Source organism: Trichoplusia ni, chromosome 10 (genome assembly GCF_003590095.1).
Source record: "Trichoplusia ni isolate ovarian cell line Hi5 chromosome 10, tn1, whole genome shotgun sequence".
Classification (NCBI taxonomy): domain Eukaryota; kingdom Metazoa; phylum Arthropoda; class Insecta; order Lepidoptera; family Noctuidae; genus Trichoplusia; species Trichoplusia ni.
Window position 1 is genome coordinate 2,310,160 of NC_039487.1, and position 21,932 is coordinate 2,332,091.

Sequence of the window (21,932 nt, forward strand, 5' to 3'; positions counted from 1 at the left end):
TATATTCCCTTTCCGCGTTCCAGGAAATAAAATAAAGCATGAATATACGTATGAATAATAATGGTTGAAAATTTAATATCACATGAATAAGTTATGGCACATGAATGCATGTTTTGGTTTCAGTTGATACGTTTTTGTTTAGATGTAGCAACCTGAGACCACTTCCAGCTCTTGTGGCAAGGTCGTTGCCAATGTGGGAGAAAGATGGCAGAATACTCTGTGCACAGTGGTGTCTTGCTTCCACAATGGCTACAACATTGCTTCAAAAGCCCATATTACTGGCTGTGCTGATTGGCATATTGATATGTCAATTTCTCTCTAAAGTCCTAAGGTTGCCAAATCCAATAGTAATCTACTTGTGTACAGATTCCAGAAAATATTTTGTTAAAACTTGCAGCATATTCTATAAAAAAAATGGTCAAGTGCAAGTCGGACTATCGACTCTGAGGGTTCCGTACAAGTAGCCAAAAACATTTTTTTATAAGAAAATGTCCATCCTTGATATTCATGGTTGTACCAACCGTTCTTTATGCAGAATTTTATTTTAAGGTTTTGTTGTTATATATAGCATAATCTGTGGAAATTTAATCTGTCTAACTGTTGCATTCACGATTTAATTTCAATGTACATATTACTTGTTTGCGTATAAATTAAATAATTATTTTGCACTATTAAGAATTGAATTTAATGCCATGAAAATTGAAATGTAAATTGAATTCCATAAATAATCTTATATCTTAACAGAACTAATATAATAAAAAATCAATAATAGTAGCTCCATCGATACAACAATCATAGGATTATTTGCTTCGATATTACAACTATCGCAATATAGGTCGGGATTAATACAAAACGTATATTAAAAACGATATCGGTGACGTTGTGCAATATATATACATATTACGTACAGACGCAATTGACATCCAGAGTACACAATCGAGTGGCAGCCTGCCCACATATTGTCCTACAAAACCCCATTTACTCCAGTTTTAAACGGCTTCATATGACGAAGTGTTTTAATACCGGTATGACGTACCAATTTGAATTTAGAGTACTAACTTTTCCATAGAGCTAGGCGGTATTAATATAAAGAACCTCTATTATAGTATGCTTGACTGTTTATTAATTAAGTGAGAGGTATTTTTCGTAACGATTTTATTTCAAGAACCATTGTTGTCAAATACAGAAGTTAAAATAAGCAGGCTGGTGGTTATAAACAAAGACTTCTAAGAACGACGAGTTGGATTTAATAGCGGTTGTTGAGTATGTTCATCCAGTGTTTAGAATAGAAATTAAAAACATAACTTTCCTTTTCTACCAATCACAAGGTTTTGTCTTATTAGTTCAAAGCATTGCAATTTTAACGAATCACGGAGAAACGTACCTTGTTTGTAAATGGAATTGGTAAGATCGCTATTCCAGCGTATTGTAATAGAGGTCACTGGCCATGCAGCATTAATATAAAGTATGAATACTGTGTGAGTTCTTATAGTTGCAGCTGTCAAAGTTATACATGACCATAAAAAGTAATAACGGTTAGTGAGGTCACTAGTTTATTGCTTATATCCACTATTTGTTGACATTTATTATTTTGTGTCAATGTCAATAACCAAAACCAAACTGATAACCAAAATAATATGAAATAAATAATAAAAATAAAAGTACAAAATGCATCTAATTCAATGGACTTAAAGTTATAGAAGATACAAATCAGTCAAAGATTTTTGAAAGTCTTGGAAACCAATTTATTCAGAGAACTCCTAGAAATCGCGGAATGACAGAAATTTGAAACATGGGAATCGTAAATAGTAAGGATTTCATATCTAGGAGAAAAGTGGATGAAGCAACATGCAATTCCAGGAGGAGCAATGATGGGCATGTGTATCAGGCTAACTTATTGCCTATGCATATCAGAATTATCAGAAAATTACATATTAAAACAGTTGTTGGAATTTAGACTGGCAACTATGTGCATAATAATTCAATCTTTGAAACCCTAGTTCACATAAATACTTAGACCTTGGTTTAGTCCTAACTACCGCATTAGGTTAAGTAACCTGTAATGGTAGCTTAGTGTGATAATTAAATAAATAGATAAAATCACCTGTCATCCTCTTGTCAAACATTGTGTGTTGTGGTCAAACAATCTCAGCACTGTTCACTTGATTTGATTGATGTGCCGTTCAGTAACCCTTGGTGAAACTCATGTATAAAATTAGGAGACCGATTTTTGTTCACCATTTTTCTGCGCTTGTATATGTTGCGTTTTTATAAAAACGGTAAATGTTTTATGTCCTACAGTAACGATTATATGTATACTCTACATTTACAAAGGTTATTTTTATCTCTGATAATTTGTTTTTCAAATTTCAATAAAACATCGGACTCCTTATCAGATTTGAAGTAATCTTAGAATAGTTTAATGGCTAAATTAAGTGGGCGGAAAAGCTTCGACTAGTCGGGTATTAGCGTTTAAGACTTCAGCTAATTAAACTACTGTGGGATTAGTTCTCTCATAAATTCCATTTAACTTGGAGGAATTTGTTGAAGATATTTTCTATCGCCCACTTATTCCTTTGAAATACTAACTGTGAGACTTGCGGTTTTCTTAACCTTGTTTTTCTGCCAAGGTATAAAGATTTTTCTCAAAAATTTGGCAACGAAATACAAAAACATTTCAGTTTATGTACTTTAAGAAAAATCCTTAATACAACTGTAATTTAATTTATTTAAACATGGCAGTGCTGACTTTGACAGGGATGAAAATGTATTTTTTGACGCCTTGTTACCTACATATTATTATTTTGTAAATAAGTCAGTATAAGTATTTTGGGTAACATAAGTTAAGTCTAAAATAGTTTAAATTGTTAATGTTAGATATCGACATTTATCAGATTAAATATGTATTTAAAGGGAAAATAAAACTTATTTAGTAACACTGATAGATTCACCTACATACATTTTACGAATCATCAAATGGAAAATTATCTTCGTTACAATGAGGTTATAATCTCACCATCTATCAACCAAGTCTCAATAAATAAAACGTATAATTCAGTTCTGATATTCTGAAGGCAAATGGTGTATTCACGTCGCCTTGATGTTAATTAGATCTTCTCCTTCCATATAAACGGCTGCGACTTAACTAGATTTCACAGCTTAGATGAACGGGTTAACTGAGAGGAATTCCTACTACTTCAGATTGTATTATATGGAAATTCATATTTTTTTCTGATGTAGTTTTAATTTTTGTCTCGATATTAATATTGATTCGATTCGATTTAAGTACCAGAAATGCTTGTTCATTAGTATGTTGTGATCGAAATATGAACGAAACAACGTACTTTTTAATATTTTTGTTTGTTTTTTTTAATTAATTTCATAGATTTAAACCTGAGCCTGATTAATAAATGGAAATAGAACTAAATCAAACAAAATATTCACTGAATTATTAAGTGACATCTACTGACTGGTTTGATAGGCTGAGTCGACACAATTAGGTAGACACCTGACTCAATAATTCCGAAAATAAAATGCTTATTACTAAAGTTGCAGTAGACAAATAGATTTCACAAAAATCAAAAGGAAAACACCTTTTGCGATGTATTTGGATCTCAAAACCCACGGCTAATTGCAACGATGACAGCCCTACACCGCCTTTGAATGGCTTATGGCTTAGCATTGACGTTCTAAATTCAGCACGTATGCACGAAATTACGTTGATTTCGCTCTTGTATACCAAAAATAGACTTTAGTTCATAACAACGACAAAATCTAAACCACTTCTAGATTTTAAACTACATTTTACGTACCCAAGCCAATAAACATCACTTTATATGAAAGGAACTTCGAAAGAACTTGACTAACTCACAAACGATAAGTATAAAATTACTTGTTTCGATTTTGGCTAAATTTCCATAAATAATTTATAGACATACCTAATACAAGTCGAGGGCTGAGACAAATAGCTCTGCTTCAGCCTTGAACTTCGACCGCAGTAATGAGGATCCTGTTGACAATATATTACAGAAAAAAAAAGATTGATGTTAGTTACAAAGATCCAAAAATAAAAGTATAGAAATAGTTTGTACGGTAGACGGAGTGTCAGGTTTTGGTCGTCATGCGATATTCTATCTCGTGGAGTGACATTTATTTAAAAGTCTATAAAACCGAAACAATATTCCTTTTTGGTGTTGCATAGCCAAAGGGTATATATATATGTATGTTTATATGTCTTTTCTTCAATCTGTCTGTCTGTCCGTCACCAGTCTGTAACTTCTAAATCGTGATAGCTAGACAGTTAATTTTCACCGATGATTGAATTCTGTTACCGCCATAATAATAAATCCTAAAAATAAAAATTGAGTTTGAAGAACGATATCTAAGGCCATCAATTTGTTAGGTAGCTGTCTAATTTATTTGACAGCCGAATTACTGTTCTTTAGCTCTCTTAACAAGTATTGTTGCGACTCGCATCTGACCGGTTTCTTAATCCGGCAATCGGCATCAATTAGAAATTCTTAGCCACAGTATCACAGTTAAAGTATATTTCTTTTTATAATTAACTCCCCAGCATCATAATTCATTAGCAGTACTATTTGCATTTTCCGAAAGTCATCAAAACAGACAACATCCATTCTCCATCTATCACCGCCTCTTAAGTGCTCTGGCTCTGGAAAAGAAATGGCGCAACAAACTCCCTAGCGGCACACGTTTCACATTAAACGACATTAGAGCTACATTTATATTATTGTAACATGCTCTATCAGACCCGGCGTTATTATTCTGTACATGGAATTAAAGCACTTATTTCAAGAACCCCTAAGTTAATTCTTAAAAAGATTTTTAGGTCTTCATACAAGTCATCTTCGTATTTGCATCGCAGGTCCATTTTTCTTAAGAATATTCTATTAAGTTCTTATTTCGTTGTGCAATTGCAAAAAGGTTTTAATTAAACCAGCTTTGTTTAAGAACGTTGCACTCATCCAAGTATTGTCAGTAACGTTGACAATGATGTCACAGTCCCGTTTCAAGTCCTAGTCTATTTCTGGTTTAAATCTAACAATAATCAATCTTTTCTGATAATTAATGAGTTTCCTTCAGCGACATTAACTAATAGTCGGTCGAAACGAATCATGTGGATGTAATTGCTCTGCTTTTGTACTGTCACATCTATTTAATGAGAATTTACATCTCAAGAACAAAAATAAACTAAATCCCGACGTGGGAGGCCATGTTAATTACTATCGTCATACTTATTTTTAGCCCACGCAACTACCTACGGTTTGCCATCAAAAATACTGCGAACTTGCAACATCAGAAAATTATTTCAGTTCTAAATATGGTGTTTACTAAGTCTAGATCCGCGACATTGTTGAAGTCCTTCAAATGAAATTAACTTTAGTTGTAGTTACTTTTGCTTGTTATCGTATTTCTCAATCTGCGCACAGAATTGACTAACCTGTTCAAAAGCTGCATCTGTGGGACTTTGTTATTACCCATCATTTCGTAACTAAAACGCGTCAAATATATCAGTAGTGATTATAATTTAATCCTACGGATATCGCTCTATTTGGACGTTTCAACATTACATTTCAGTACAGTACCTATTGTATTTTTGAATAACAAACAGTTTCCGCTAAAATAAGTGGAAAATGTCAATAACATATGCACAGCTGATTGACAGGTTTTTATGAGCACTAGGAAAGAGTTTTATATAAATAAAACAAAAATGCTTTCGCAATTTACATATTTTCGTACACACTAGATCGTATAAAAGCTTAATAATTAATCATTGTAAGCCGCCTAAACCAGCTCTATACATTTAGAAAACATTCAAAATTCATGGTACATCAAACAAAACAATTCAGTAAGAGGTCGGCAGTTGTTCCAAATTTGATTTAAATATCAGAATTAATCATAGTCAGTTGTCACGGCGAAAAACAGCTCGGTTTCCCAAAAGAATAAATATTTAAATCTCCTAAGCTGAATTAGCGGCGATCCCATTGTTTTCGCTTTCTCCACTTCATTTAACCTACAATTAATGATTTATTTACCGCAGCGGCCTAGCATCAATTCATAACGTAGTTTTGTTGCCGCCATTGATGTGGGAGGAAGCTTGTTGGGTACTGCTGTTAAGGGTAGGTAATGGTTAGAGCCCAAGGTACAAATTATAGAACAGTTAAACGTTGTCCGGTTATTCCGGCGATTTTATTTGTGGAAATAAACGTTTAACGTCGATTTTGATTTAGATCCAAGGAAACAATAATTATGTGTTTTCCGAAAAAAAAATTGTCAGGCAACAACATTTTATGAAAAATCAATGCATTTTTTTGGGACTATAAATGTTTGTGTGCCGAAATACTTTTTTATCAACGTATTTGAAAAATATCTCTCAGTTTTATCCTAGCAATGGTCCCAAAGCAGTTAACTTTTACGAGGGCTAGATTTAATCCAACGTTGTGGAACGGACACAAATAACGAAGGATTAATTTACCTTTAGGTCATAAGGAATTCCTAACACTGTACTAACGATGGAACTTTTACACATAATATATTTGGAAACAGAAAATCTATTCTTTACTACGCTAGTTTAAAACATTTATATTGAAGTTTTTCCTAACATAATAACAAGTTGAAAGTAAAAAATACCGAAGCCTTTACGAAATCTACTCAATAAAATATTTTAGCCCCAAGTTTATTTTAAATTCTGGATCGTTTAAAAAGTTAAATAAAACTGTGTTTAAGCGTTTTAAAGAGAACTCTAAGAGTTGTCTTTGTTAAACAAGTTTTAAAATAAATATGTATTTAAACGTTCTGAAAACTTTTCAGTTTTCTGTTGCAGCTAGTAATTAATATAACTAGCCTTTTTTAAGATAAACTTCTTTGTTTACAGATTCTAATACACCTACGTGATAAATTTTATTAAAATGCATAAAACATTGAGCTGCAATTTATTAAAACCAGACTTTTTAAAGTATCAAAGGGTTTTGCAAAATTTACGACCTTTAAAAGAACCTACAAATACTTCAAAGTAAACTGCACATAAAACTTATCTGCAATTTCTAGATCGACGCACATTACTCTCATCCTAATTTATAGCTCAGACACATTACAATACACTAAGCAACACTTAAGTATTACTATAAAAGCCACCGATTGAACCGTCTAGGGATCATCCGAATATCCCAAAAGGAATATATTTGAAATTCAATTGTCTGCCAAAGCTGGGCAACAAAAGAATCCGCGCATGTAATTACCGACTATGAATGCCCGAAATGAAATGACGTCTGAAAACTTTGGCACTTCCAACATTCATTCTTGTCTTAGTTCACTTACAATTTTCAGTTTTTCTTAAGCTTCTTTTAAACTGTCTCGCAAACGTTTTGATTGCATTAAGCTTTCACATATGTACTTTGTGATTTGATTAAATTTTCCTTTGCGTGCTAGTCAATCTTCTTTTATATTTGTTTTCAAAATATACCTGATCGGTATTTGAAACATACTCCTACCTAACGTTGAGACACAGAAAAAACATCGTGTCTCGAATATCGACGTTAAAACAATAAACATTTTAAAGCAATCTTTTGTCTAGTCTAAAACTTTGCCCGCAATAAAGTTTTGATTATTGAAAATTTGCCAGAGTAATCGAAGCCTCAAAAAACTACAAAAGCTGTTCCATCTCGTATCATAACTTCGAAGTGGAAACTTTTAGCACAAGTTTTCTTAATGTTCATTTTATTTCGTTTTCCACATTTAAGCATTCTGTAACGATAGCAGTGGTTAGTGCCAAAGATTTATTTAGAGATAAAATCAACCACATCAGAGTCAGCTATAAAGTTGAACATTTAAAAACACTCGCAGTTTTGAATCAACGTTTTTCTTCAGCTATTAATACTGGAAGGATCACTATCGCTCACAAATTATTGCTTTAATTGTTTGGAAAAAGACAATGGCGGTAATCTTGTTCGTAGTACATTACCCTCGTCGTTTAGTTTTTCTGGAATTAATCTTAAAATGTCTTAATATCGGTTTTGTTTGTTTTAATTCGTAATTCGTGTCAACGTCTATAGGTGTGACTTAGCGTTCAGAATTAAGACAAACCCAATAATGTAGTACCTACGATTGTCACAAGTTCTATTGTTCACAATAATATTGAATAAACCGGCTAGCATCATTAATCATCTTAAGATCACTTTGAATACATAAATGTTTAACATTCGCAAATCTCTTTTAGATCTCGGCCTATTGCCTTCCACTTCCTAAATCCTTATTTACATAACATTTAGTAAATTTATGAATATTTCATCCGAATATTAATAGCCAAGTATTATTTTACCTCACTAAAAGACCTTTTACGTAACGTTTTGGTTCTCACGCTACGGAAGGAAAATGCTCATTTCTCTTCTAATTCATGTCATTTACTTCGAAAATGAGGCTACAAAGTCGTTATCATAGACCATATCACTGTAGCCAAAGTTGAGATCTCTCAAAAAGTTGTTACTTTCTTAGCCAACTAATATTTTTGGCACATTATCCTATTTTGCTCACTATAACATTTTTTCTTTGTTACAGATACACAACGGCTAAACTATTATTATGAGAAAATAAAATAAAAATAGATGTACACGGTTGTTGCTACTTCAAAAATGAGACCACTAAATCTAAATGACAATGACGCTTCGCCGGTCTGACAGCTTGCCCACGCGACTACGGGCGGCGCCTGTCCTATCAGACCCCGACAACGCGCGGCCGGTGGACAGAATACCCGACTCCAACACCAGCCCTAATATTTGTGACGCACCCGCACGCGACGAAGTTATCGCCACTTGGAAATCCCTACACACGGATGTCAAGAAAATAAAAAATGGATTCGGACCAAAAAACGAGCAACAAAGTCGGGCTGAAGATAGAAACGATTACGTTACACAAAGTTTTATTAGGGATAAAACTTTTGCATGCCATGGAAGGGATGAGAGAAGGAAAATATCATACGAAAGCCGACGTGTTACGGTCGAACCTACTAATAGCAATCGATGTCCATCATTTCTGCTGGATACGGGCCAAGCAGGAACTAGTGAGTGTGGCAAGAATCCAGTACACCGGCGACGATCGCTGCTGCAGCGACTGTTGTCGTGGAGAACTCCAGAATGTGACTGTCAGGAAAGATATGTGCCGAAATACCAATCTGCTCAAAGACTACAATCCGATGACTGGTTGTGCACGTGTGGAGTTAGTAGCAAACGGTTCACTCAACCAAACAAGTGCAACAAGAACCGGGAGCGGGGTCGCTCCAAAAGTGTAGGCTATGAAGCGGCACGTGAAGTGGCTCAGTTTCGTCGGTTAGTGCAGTGTTTGTTATATATGGTTTTTATGGTTCTGCCTACTGGTTAGGAGCCAGTGGATGTGTTCTGTTATTGGTGTTTAAAGTGTTTTGGTGCGGTAGGTGTGCGAGTGCTGGCGCGACTGTGGGCGCGGAGACGGCGGCGGCTCTGCGGGCGCGTGCGGCGCTCACGCTAGCCCGTCGCTACTACCCCGAGGGTGGTTGGGGATGGACCATTACCGTAGTCGGCACTATCGTGCAAGTACTCTCCCACGGCCTGCAGCTTGGCGGTGGCCCGGGACCCATAGCCTGCACGGCTGCTATCAAGTATCATGTATCTCCTTTGTATACTCATGGTAAGTGTTTATATAATATACCATGCTATAAATTCTATCCACAATGCCTAAATATAGGTATAAAAAAGGTTTCAGACGTTTTTCTAAAAATAAATGAATATAATTCACACGTACTGGTTTATTACCACAACGATCTAGTAAATATATTTCGCTTGATCCCCATAAATGTTATCCTATGATGTTAATGATTTATTACACCAAAAATAAATTTGTTGTTTATAAATAAACGTACGTTGAAAAGAGGTATTGGACCTAAATCACTAGCGAAAATATTTTAGGAAACATATATTGCCTCGTTACTTATTATAATAATATCGTTTGTAACGCGTTGTGAAAATATGCTGGGATATAAAGATTGATGTACGTCAGTCATCGAACCGTACGCCTCGCGGTACGTTTAGTACCACTGACAGTGATGACTAACACTTTCAATAGATCCGAACCCATCTCAAAATATTATCTACCTATTGTACTTTGTGTTAAACAATGTAAGTTCTTTCACCATATTTCAGCAAATAGATTATTATTCGAAGAGGCATTTCTCAAAGTTCTTTTTTTATTGAAATTTAACATGTTATTTCAGAATCAGTTTATGATAGACTAGAAGTACTTAGAAATTAACCTGAAATATTTTGTTGAGTATGTCGCCAAGCTTTTAGTTATTAACAGAACAGCTATTTACAAGTGACATTTTTACAATTATAGCTGAAATTCGTTGATACGTCATTCCTGTTCGACAAATTAAGTGATATTGATTATAGAAGTTAGCTGATGATAGAACAATCGGTCCTTAGTCAATTTTAGCGCTTACATAGACATAAATAAATGATACACCATCACGTAGTCAAAACTGTAACATGTTAAAATAGATCCTAGAAATTTCTTGTGACATGAGTATATGGAAAATGTAACTTGAAAAGGAGTTCCTATAAATTGAAGAACAACACAGTTCAGTTGTGAAATCCTTGGAGACCTCTCAAGGGAGCAACGCGTGGGCAGCAAGCTCCTGTATAAGCGAGTTCCTTGTAAATTGCAATTTGAATAGTTGAAAGAAAGTTATGGTGGAATCTGGAATTCATCGGAGAGAGGAGTGAGGGGAGTTGGTTGAACTAATGTAAGGTAGACCACAACTCATTATACGCTCTCTTTCTTGTTTGTTTGTTTATCCTTCCGGTTGGATTTTTGCAACTAAATTTGGAGGCACTTGCCAATAAGCTGGCAGGCTCAAATTTTCCGGGTAGCTTCAAACCCGATGACAATGCAATTAACAACTATAAATATGGCTGGACCGATTTTGATAAATTTTGAATGGACATTTAAAAACGTGGGATAGATTTTTTTAATCTATCAATTTAGTAGCACAATTTTTTTAAACGTGACGCTGCTTCTAAAGCAGTCGGTTACAAAGGTTGTTTTAAAATGGCAAGGTTTAACTGTTATAAATTAAATTAGTCGCAACAAAGTAAACTTTTTCGAGAGGTGTGAACAAAATGGCGGGTAATAAAAAAGACGTCTTGAAAAGGGTTTTTGTAAATAAAGTTACGATTATAAGCTCACCTTTTTACGAAAATTATGTTTATACTTTTTGTGCTACTGCACAGTGATGACAAAATATTACTCCCAAGATTTCTTCTTAACTTATATTCCGATTGATTTTATCAAATAAACGTTTTTTTTTTTTTTTTTAAATTGAATATTTTCATTTTGTAGCCAAAAATGCATTTACCCAGAAAAAATGCAATCAGTAAATGGCAAAAGAATTCTGTGTTATGTACATAATTATTGAATTGAAAGGCCTCCACGAAAGCATAAATTTCTTCTAAACACAAATTTTGTTAATTCAGCTTAAACAGAGTGAAAACAACTCAAAGAACTATTTTTCTAACATGAAATGAAATATGAAGAATTTTAAGTTTGTTATTTGTCTGTTATTTAATGGTATTCCACTATAACATTTTTAAAGCGTCATCACGATTACAAAACCTAAGCCAAAAACACCGACGTATAACTCAATTTTCCTTATTTTACAAATGCAAACATTAAATCACACACCACAAGAGAATTAAAAAAGAAGAGCTAAAACGCACATAAAAAGATTAATGAAGTAGCGACTAATTTATCATGTAACGTTTCTTAATGGGCTCTCACAGAAGTTGGACGGGATTCAGACAGCTTCCCTTGATCCGCCCTGACATAGCAGATCACGAGATATAGAGCTCTTTTCCTTGACGTGAATGCGCCAATCTAAATGCCTCAGTTTCGTGTTTGGGTAATTTTTTGTAAGGCACGTAATTTACAGGCTTTTGTACGCAGATTTGTTTGAATAGTTAAAGATGGTGGTTATTGCGACTTGGCTTGGTTGCATTCTTTAAAATTATAGCAAGTTGTATAACTGTATCAGAATTGGTTGTGTAGTTTGGCTGCGCAGGGTAACAAACAAAAGTACTTTCATATTTATAATATCATCTAATATTCCAAAATATTGACAACACACAAAGGAATAACATTTGTTGTATTCGCTTCTCTCATAATATGATGTCAAAAGTTCTCCGTCCCAAGAGTGGATACATTTGTTTGGATACAGAAAATAAAACTCTTATTAACACGCAGCCAACGGAACAAATTTCTTTGCATAGCTATTCAAAAATTCATTCGAGTTTTAATACCATCTGCGCACAAAAACCTATCTGCAAAACCACGACAGAGGAAAAATCTAGCGTGGGCACTCATACATACGTTCTTTTTATTTATAGAGTACAGGGGGTCTACATGCAACGTGTCAAAGCAGCTCTGTTGTCAGTGTAGAAGTGAGACAACGCTCCATGCATCACTTGCTTTCTCGCTTCTACCATAACAATAGTCGTCCTTTTAGGAGTGTTGGTAGGTCCCAGTTCACAATTGCATTCAAAGAAAACTCGACGTAAAGCCAGCGTGGGCGAATGCGGTACTACTTCGTAGTCTGGTCTGCAGACATAAGCTTGGGAATAAAAAAAACACGAAATTGAAAATGAAATATTTTAAAGACACGACGAATAACGTGACTGTTACTTGGAATCGAGATAAAAATAAAATATCACATATTTAAAATTGTAATGAAAAAAAGATCTTTGGATTCAATTGCCTTTGATATTCATCGGTCAAAGAGAAATTAGTTTAATAGTCATCATAATTTATGTGAATATGTCCGTGCGTGATTTTTTTGCATTTCAATCTTAATATTCGTATCGTCTGAACTTCTTAGTTTTATAACAATTTAATAATGTTTCGTTGAAATGAAAGCTATGGGCTTCTGATCTTATTATTGCGGAGGATGTAGATATGTTAGTTAATGAAATTTATGGCAAATTACATCAAGACCAGATTAACGGAATATAATATAGAACGATCTCAGTGGCGTGCACTTGGAGAGGCCTATGTTCAGCAGTGGACTGCGATAGGCTGATGAAGAAGAAGAAGAAGAATATAGAACGCTAATTGTTTAAAGGGTAAAAAGTTACTCCAAATGTAATTTAACCTAAATTTTGTTTGACTTTTCACTTTTTATTATTTAAAATATATCTCAGATATAATCATTTTCAAGTATTAATTTTGTTTAGCATCAACTTTTTGAAAGAAACTAATTTCCTGTTCTCCATAAGAAAATTGGATAACATGGTAAATGTTTAGGTGTGTGACAAATCGTAAACAAATTCTGGATGTAAAAAACTTTTTTTGATTTTACACACATCAGTCAAATTTCCAATACCTTTACTGTGCATGGTAAGGAACAACTTTTTCAAAGTTTGTTTTTTAATTTTACGTTCACAAAAAAGTTCCACAAAACAGAAATCTATATAAATTTTGTACATCCAATATAAACTTTACTTGATAATACCACTAATATTATAAAGGCGAAAGTTTATGAGTGTGTGTGTATGTTTGTTACTTCTTCACGTCCAAACGGCTTTTTTTGTTATCGGTTTTTTTGACTTGCGACTTCGCCGCCACGTCAGCTCATGATTAAGGACTCCGGTTTCTATTGGAAGTATTAGAGTGCACGTTATTAAATAATCAAATGTATATTATATAACTCAGTTTATTGAAGTACATAATAGCATTTTATGCTACAAACTGGGAACATTTCAGTTTCAATGTCTGAAAGGAAAATAGGATCAACATAGCTTATTGGGTAAAATGTTGCTATTACAGGACTTTGATATTATAGCTCAGACATTAATCATGTATTACTGATACTATTCAATTCCTGTTCTTATTTTTAATCAATCATCAAATTTTATTTATTCCAAAATAAAAAAAGATGTTGAACCAAAACATACACACTCGAGGATTAAAGTTTTAAAAGCATTTAAATTTTCTTGACTAACGTTCACGAGAATTCATTTTAAAGATTGAGTTTGAGTTACATAGTAATTTTATGTTGAGTCTAGAAAAAATACTTGAACCATACCATTTGCCTAGTTGCTACGAGTACAATGAGGTAGGTACCTGCATAATATTAAAACTTTATAAATTAATTAATGTTTCACAACAGGACCATAAAAGTTCCATAAAATGCCATAAGTCATACCTACGAATCTCCATTGTTATAAGGGCCCTCTCTTCTGTGTCACATGCAAATCTCTGTTGAAAATAACTCCACTTTTGCCGCCTTTTAAATTGAACCTACAAAATAAGATAGGTAAGCAAAAAATAACATTAGCAAGTGAAATTTACTAAAAAAAAATGAAAATTCAATATAAAATAGCAAAAGCTTGCGTTAAAGTAGATGGAGATGCTGGGATTTGAACCCAGGACTTTCAGCATGCGAAGCAGACACTCTACCACTGAGTTACATCCCCTGTACGTAATAAATTGAAATTAGTGTCCATAACAGTCACTGTTCATACTTGCCGGTGTTATTAAGTCTAATATATAAAATTCCCGTGTCACGATGTTAGTTACCGTAATCCTCCGAAACGGATTTACCGATTTTTATCAAATTTTATATGCGTATTCAGTAGGTCTAAGAATCTATTACTAACATCTATTTTTCATACTCCTAAGCGTTACAGTAAAAAAGAAATTTTTAGGTTTTATGTTTTTATAATGTGGCATTAAAAAATACATACAACTAAAAATAATTTATTAGGCAAAACAACGTTTGCTGCAAAATATTTCATTCTAATTTTGACTGTGTTGTTTCGACTTGTTTTATTGATTTCGTTATTTCTAGGTAGGTGATTTTTTATATACATATACTAAATAGTAAAAAGGGCATTACAATAAAATATTATGATTCATATCATTATATGTATTTGCTTCTCGGCTACACTCGTAGTAAAATGAACTCCAGTTTTATTAAACTCATGGCAACATAACCGTGTTACGCGCAAGGTCACTAGCAAACTGCAGTCGATAACTCCGTTATATTTTAAAGCATTTATTACTTGCCTTCAACTCATGTGAAGTTTGAAGAAGAAATGTTTAGACACTTATTTAGTTTTAGTCCTATTGTCCTTGTTTTTAATGCAAATTCAGAAAAATTATTTTAGAAATAAAATAATCTTATTTTACTCAACACAAGTGACATATCAATTTTTGAGCGATTCTGTGTATGTGACACAGAAAAAAAGCTAATAAGTGCGGAAGTTTTGTTTTTATATGGCGAGTAAGTTTCATTCAAAGCAATAACCGTTTATATACCATATTCCAAATCCTGTAAACTACTGATAAATCACACAAAAGCTTGTCGGACAACTTATTTCCCTGTGTCTAGCTGCAAAATACCTGAAACTGCGGTTTAATGCAAAGCTACTGAACCAATCAAATCAACTACATTATGATTGACGATCATTCAGACACAATTTCTCTTCGTTTCGGCCAATTTCGTAATGACAAAGCTTCAGGTTATTTCTGCCCTCCTTCGTAACAAAGAATTAGGCACAATGGCCGAAAACACCTGAATAATGAAACACATTTTTGGCAATCTTTGACTCTGAGACATTACTTTTGAAAAGGTCGTAAAAAAAAAAAATGAATTCGAAATATATTATTTGCCATGCAGCTTTAAGGATTAAAAAGATAGATAGGGAAAAAGACCTATCAATAAAGTATGTGAAGTACTGGGATGAGTACGGTACACTTATGGATAAAGCATGGGTAAAATGGCACTGCAGGTTAGTGTCTACAATCTTCGATTTTCAAACCAACTCTAAAAATAGGCGACATATAAATTTCGTCTTCGTAACACACATGATTTCGAAGTAAAAAACTAGGTTTTATGTCGTAAGTTATATTATAACAATTTGTAAAGAAGAAAGGACCTTTTTACGTCTGGCTGGATATATTCTAGCTTTTGTTAACGTCATCTTTCGGATTATATCATTCCACTTTGTCCTGTTGTCAATAAAAACTTTCATATCCACTCATGTACAAAGATATGGTTTGTTTCAAGGAAGTAAATTTTTTTGTTAATATTTTGTCACGCTTTTCTGCAAATGAAAAAGCAAACTTCTTATATAACTTCCTTGTGTAGTGTTTTGTTTTTAAGTCTGTGTATTTTCTTATTGATTGCTATCGTCACTTGACTTTGAATCACTAATATAATACACTATGGATTTAAAGGAAAAAAAATACCCTAACCAATTTCTACAGCTCTAAGTAGCAAATGTTATACAAATCTTTATTTATCGAATGTCATTTTCTTTAGCTTTAACATAGACCACTAAAACCGTTGTTTGTGACCCAAGTTATTTTATAAGCTGACGTTGCAGTAATGGTTTAAACTTTGCATAATTTTCGCATCTCTTCAATACAGGAAAGATCGCTTGAATTCTGATAAAGGAAAGTTACGTTCACGCATAAAGTTTTAGATGCTTATAGCTAGCAGGAACAAGTTTATAGAGAGAGATTTTAAGTATCAACTAATGGTTGTACATATCATTAGAAAATAAAGCATTTATTCATTTTTAAATTCTACATTGTGAAATAAATCTGGATATATTACACGAAAATTTTCTTCAGAACAAGGATGCAATTTTCTTTTATATATTTTCGACCTACTGGAAAAGCAATGACCTTCACAGTCTTTTATTTTGCATCAAGATACATCAAATAACACAGAAGTAAATATGCGTGATGATCAATGGTGGTAACTTGTGCCATACCGGCTCAACAGTCCAGCCTCTTCCAACAATGTTGGAACAACTCTTCCAACAAGGCCAGCACTTTCTATTACAGTAAATTAGTATCAAAACCAATTATTTTTAATTTTTAACACACTTAAATCATAATAAACCAGCCTGAATTTCCAATATAAAATATTAGAAGCTATAAATTAACTCGTTGTATGCAATTTGTTGGTATCTACGTCATTCAACTCGGTTACGTTGTTAGGCAGCCACGATACACAATTGCATTACGTCATAATTGTCTCACTGCCAGTTAAAATAGCATATTCATGCAAATTCTGTCCACCCCTTACATTTAATTAATAGCCCAGCAACAAGAAACTTACAGGAACTGAAATAATTGCTTCACTGAATTTTTATGTTTTGTGTCTTCATAATATGTTTAATTTCAATTTAACTGAAATTCGTAATACAATATTATGGATACGAACAAAAAATAACATATTTTTCTTCTCGATTCCGGTGTCTGTCCATCCGTTTGTGACCAGTATTAACTGTTATAGCAAAACAGCAAAAAAAATCCCAGATAAATTTATATTGCTGCTGTAACTCCCAATGATAAAATATAATAGTCATCATCGATACAGCGCGGAGTAATGATAATTTTGATGAGTGATGAGAGTTATTTACAAATGTATGTTTCTTTAGCCTATTTTACTTTCCCCCACGGAACTTTCAGTGTAGCGAGTCCAAACCTCACTTGACTGGTTTTTATTATCCATTATCCATTTAATTCTTATTTCAAAGAAGGTTTCCATAAAAAAAAGTCTTTAAACATGGCCGGACCTCATTCATTTTAGGTAAAAAAGTTACATAAAATTCTCATCATGCAGACACGATAACAGTGCAGCAGCCGTTTAATTACCCGTTCAATTGTAAATTATTCGATAATGACGTCACTAGCCTATAACGTCAGTATTATGTCATTTTACGCGAACACTATTCACAAGGGGATCCGCGTCGAAGAACATAAATCAAAATACCAATATTGAGGCATTACTGTTTGTTTCTGATATTAAGAACGTGCTCGGGGTGTTTTTTACTTATTGTGTAAAATATTTTTTTTTTCGTTCGATTTGTTGTCAGAAAACACGACTGGTTGTGCTACAGTATGTCATCATTTTGATTGAATGATTTCGACGTTACATCTCTCGTTGAAAGTTAATAATTGCTTCATTAATTATAATTGCTGCTGCATTTCATAATATAACATGGATGTATCTCTGAAGAAGTACAAACAGGGTTTAAAATATCTATGTGTCTCCTGAATTCTTTGCACCAACTTACTTTAGCAATATGATACTCTTTTAGTGTATCTAAACGTCAAAATAACGTTTAATAAAAAATTTATAAAGTTATCCAGTATACAGTGAATTATAAATTTCGTGAACATAACTTGTAGACTTTAGTACCTAAAATCCCACATCACATAAAATACTATTTTTGTACAGTGCATGTATTTATTTTAATTGCGAATCCTAGGCTAGCAAATATGCTTTCTTTTTTCAGTAAACGATAATACTGTAAACCTGCAAAATGCATTAATATTTTTAATGTCATAAAAAAACAAAAGTAAATATGTAATATTAAATAACGCACAAAAAAGTAAAACAAATATGAGCAAAGGCAACGCGGCATTTGGTGTTCTTTATTCAAACATTTTTTTATTTGCATTAGAACGATTCGAAAGTCGAACATTGACTATCTACTAATAATGTTATCTGTGCCGTTGTTTGCCCGCGAAAATAATTGTTAATCTTCTGAAATGTTATGGCTGTATGGGCTTAGATCCCTTCTCCTTTTCCTTGAGGGGTTAAATTAAAAAAGAAATTAGTAATCGGTCAATCATAATGTAGGAACCAATACCTCTTATAATTATTCTGTGCTACAACTTAACATCCAGTTACAAAAGATATTAAGGCATATCAATACATATTATCATAGAATACCATCACGTATGTCGGTCGTTTACCTGTACGAGACGTGCCAAAAACTACATGCCAGTAATCGTTTTACGGCTGGAACAGTACTATTGCCCGCCATTTTATTGCTGTACTCATAATAAGTTTGATTTATTCATTACGCGTTCTTTTTTAAGAATACCATACAGAATGTACATGTTGCTTTTTTCCTGGTAGCAATTTGGGAACTTACTTGAACCTACCCATATACTTTTTACCATTTCTAAAGATAAGATCCGTACTTTTTTCGATAAGACTATGTTCATATTGGTGTTTTCTTTGACAGTTATTGTATGACTCTTCAACGTCACGTTTCTGCAAATCTAACTAGGACAAGTTATGTGAACGGAACATTTATCGAACCTACTAAAGCTTTGAGTTTCTGAGATAACGTTTACCATTTAACAGTTCGAAAACTTTTTATAGCATCTGGAAAGATGGAATATATCAAGTGATTCAGGTTACAAAACATAAAGTTGAAATAGAAAAGTACCTATTATTGCTTTATGTCTGAAAGTAAAAACTATTCCTAAAGTAGAAAACTAGGAAACAAAAATGAGTTTAGGCCCAACCAAATGTAAACAGGTATTTTTATCCCACAATAAAAGATCACATTACCTAAAAATGTTCTAACGATATTCTTTTGAATTACTTTGACCCAAAACGGTATAAGTACTAAAAAGATAGCAGAAACAGTATGTTGGCTTTTCGTAAGATAATATCTGGTTTGGGAATCAAATAACAATAAAGGAAGTTGAGTTATTACTCCTTGTAGGCGATAGGCTAGCACAAACGTAGACGATATTTTTTCGATGTGTTACATTTTGTTTAGTGTTACAAAAAAGTTCGGTTTGCTCTACATAAAAGGTGAAGTAAAAATTAATATGAAAATTGTTTTTTTGTGTAGTATATCCACTAAATTTATTATGCTGAAGTTTCTTGATTTGACATTGCAAATCGCAGACAGAGTCGTTCGTATTAAAATATATTTTTCCTTGGATTTTCGGGAAAAGCAGTCTTATAAAACCTTACGACCTTCTTACCGAAAAAATGCGGTTAATTTCGCAGAGAAAATATTTTCAGAAGTAAATAACCATAGACCCTTGTTAACTGCCAAAACAAATTGTACAATAATTTTCAGAAATTTGAGTGGGAAGAAAAAACGAATTTACGCCTTTATCATATTTGTACTTTCAATGAACGAGTGAATGAAAGAAGATCTTTAGTTCTACTATTTCATTTTGTTATCTTCCGTATTGTATAAATATATGACTACCTAATCTTAATGGGACCTATCATACTCACTTGAATTGATACTTTGATAAACGCGGAAACGTGACAGAGCGCTACATGATCTAGTGGCGTCTCTTTCCCCCAAATGCAACAGCATTACTTTGAATAGTGGTGGTAGGATGCCTGTGTTAGATAGAGAGCTTTACTTTATTACTTACTTGGTCCAGTAGCGCCGACTTTGAGTAATGCCGGTGCTCATTGCGACTTTCCTACTTAAGACTTCAACCTATAAAATGGACTTTAATATAAAGGTATCGTCAACAAGGAATTTTAGGTGTAAAGAGTAAATTTACAAAAATAATCGGATTTGGGAATGAAGAGGGCGGATTGAAATCCCAATGCTTATTAAAAAAAAACTTGACATTGCAAATCACCACATTCGAAATGTACCTACCTACTATTTTAACTACCTTTTATTTATTTATAACTACCTATTACGAAGTAAGAAGTACTATAGTAGGTATGCATTATCGGGTATGAAATGTAAAAATGTTAAGACATGACACATTAAATTTCCTCTTTACGAGCTAATTAAGCCTTTTAGCCGATATTTAAAATAAAACTTACAAGAACCGTCGAATACCTTTTCAAGACGGTACTTACAAAGTCGTAAACTTAGACAGGATATTAAATGCATGTTTAATTAGGCATTTCGTGTTATCATTTTTTGAGTAAGATTTTTTTTCTGTTATCAGGCTTTGCTCTTTATTTTGGTAACTGTATACTTATATGACATGTGTCCTGCATTATGAAGTCTTTGAGTATATTTTTGTTGTTTTAGCTAGCAGTGTAAGTGCTAATTGCTCTTACATAGAAAACTTGTTAGGTGGTTGTCATTGGTTTTGTATGAAGGATTGCAACACTTTGCCATAAACCGACACAAAAACGCGGATGACGTAGCACGGTGTGCGGCGGTTCAGGTTTAGTCAGTAAAAGTCTGATACTACCCCTATTTCCTCCCCCGAGGGAGTGGGTGTGAGTGTGTGATTACCCTGCTTTACCAAAAAAAAAACTTGGTTGTCATTTTGATAGTAACTATCGTGAGAATAATACATTATGAAATGATGGGGTAGCCCGACTAGTTTCGGACCCAATTCGAATCGCGATCCTCGCGACTGCTCATGATTAAGGACTCCGGTTGGGTCCGAAACTAGTCGGGCTACCCCGATAAATACACGTGAGTAAACCGTTACATCATTTAATAATTGGTTGTCATTGGTAAGCTAGACGGAGTCATAGGCATGGCGTAGCGGCCTCTTGCTTCTACAAGTACATTCTTATTTCAAGCTGCTAATAAATAGCTCTTAATACTGTGCCAAGATCTACTCCTACACGCAATGGATTACTTGGCTATTGTTTAACTGTCACCATTGTATATCTCTGAATTTATTGAGCACGGCTTAGTTGGTCTTTTGTGTATATTGCACATTAGGAAAACATTATGTGTAACATAAGATATAGTCTGTTTGGTAATATTTCTCTGTTTTTTTTAGGAAGTAGCATCAGTGTTATACTGACATAGCTTATTTCCGTCAGAAATCCGTCCTTCTGTTGTTATAAAGACTCTTGTCTTTATAAAAAAATCAAAGCATTTATAAGTATTAGTTCTTTTGTGTGTCTGTTGTTAACACTTAACAGCTATTATTTCACAAACCTACATGGCTTTCCTTATGTGTGGAAACAACACTAAAACTTAAAAAAAAAGCTCTTATAAAATCTATCTTACATAAAAGTAGAGTCGTTTAAGTTGACAAAGGAAATGATAGATATTTTAGGATTGTAATAATTCCGTATAAATCTGAAGGAGATTCAAGCTGTGAAGATGGCTGTA

At 33.5% G+C, this 21,932-nt stretch overlaps 1 protein-coding gene and 1 non-coding gene across 2 annotated transcripts in view; one reads left to right on the forward strand and one right to left on the reverse strand.

The window, feature by feature from the left end:
* The first annotated feature begins 8,015 nt into the window (after positions 1 to 8,015).
* LOC113498335 (monocarboxylate transporter 10-like) overlaps positions 8,016 to 21,932 on the forward strand; it is an 85,893-nt gene continuing 71,976 nt past the window's right edge. Inside the window, exons 1-2 of the mRNA XM_026878321.1 lie at positions 8,016 to 9,341; positions 9,446 to 9,678. Of these exons, the coding sequence (XP_026734122.1) occupies positions 8,668 to 9,341; positions 9,446 to 9,678 (907 nt within the window). The 5' untranslated portion in view covers positions 8,016 to 8,667. The remainder of the gene's footprint in view (positions 9,342 to 9,445; positions 9,679 to 21,932) is intronic.
* Trnaa-cgc lies at positions 14,445 to 14,516 on the reverse strand. The gene has a single exon. It is a non-coding gene; the product is annotated as a tRNA-Ala (tRNA).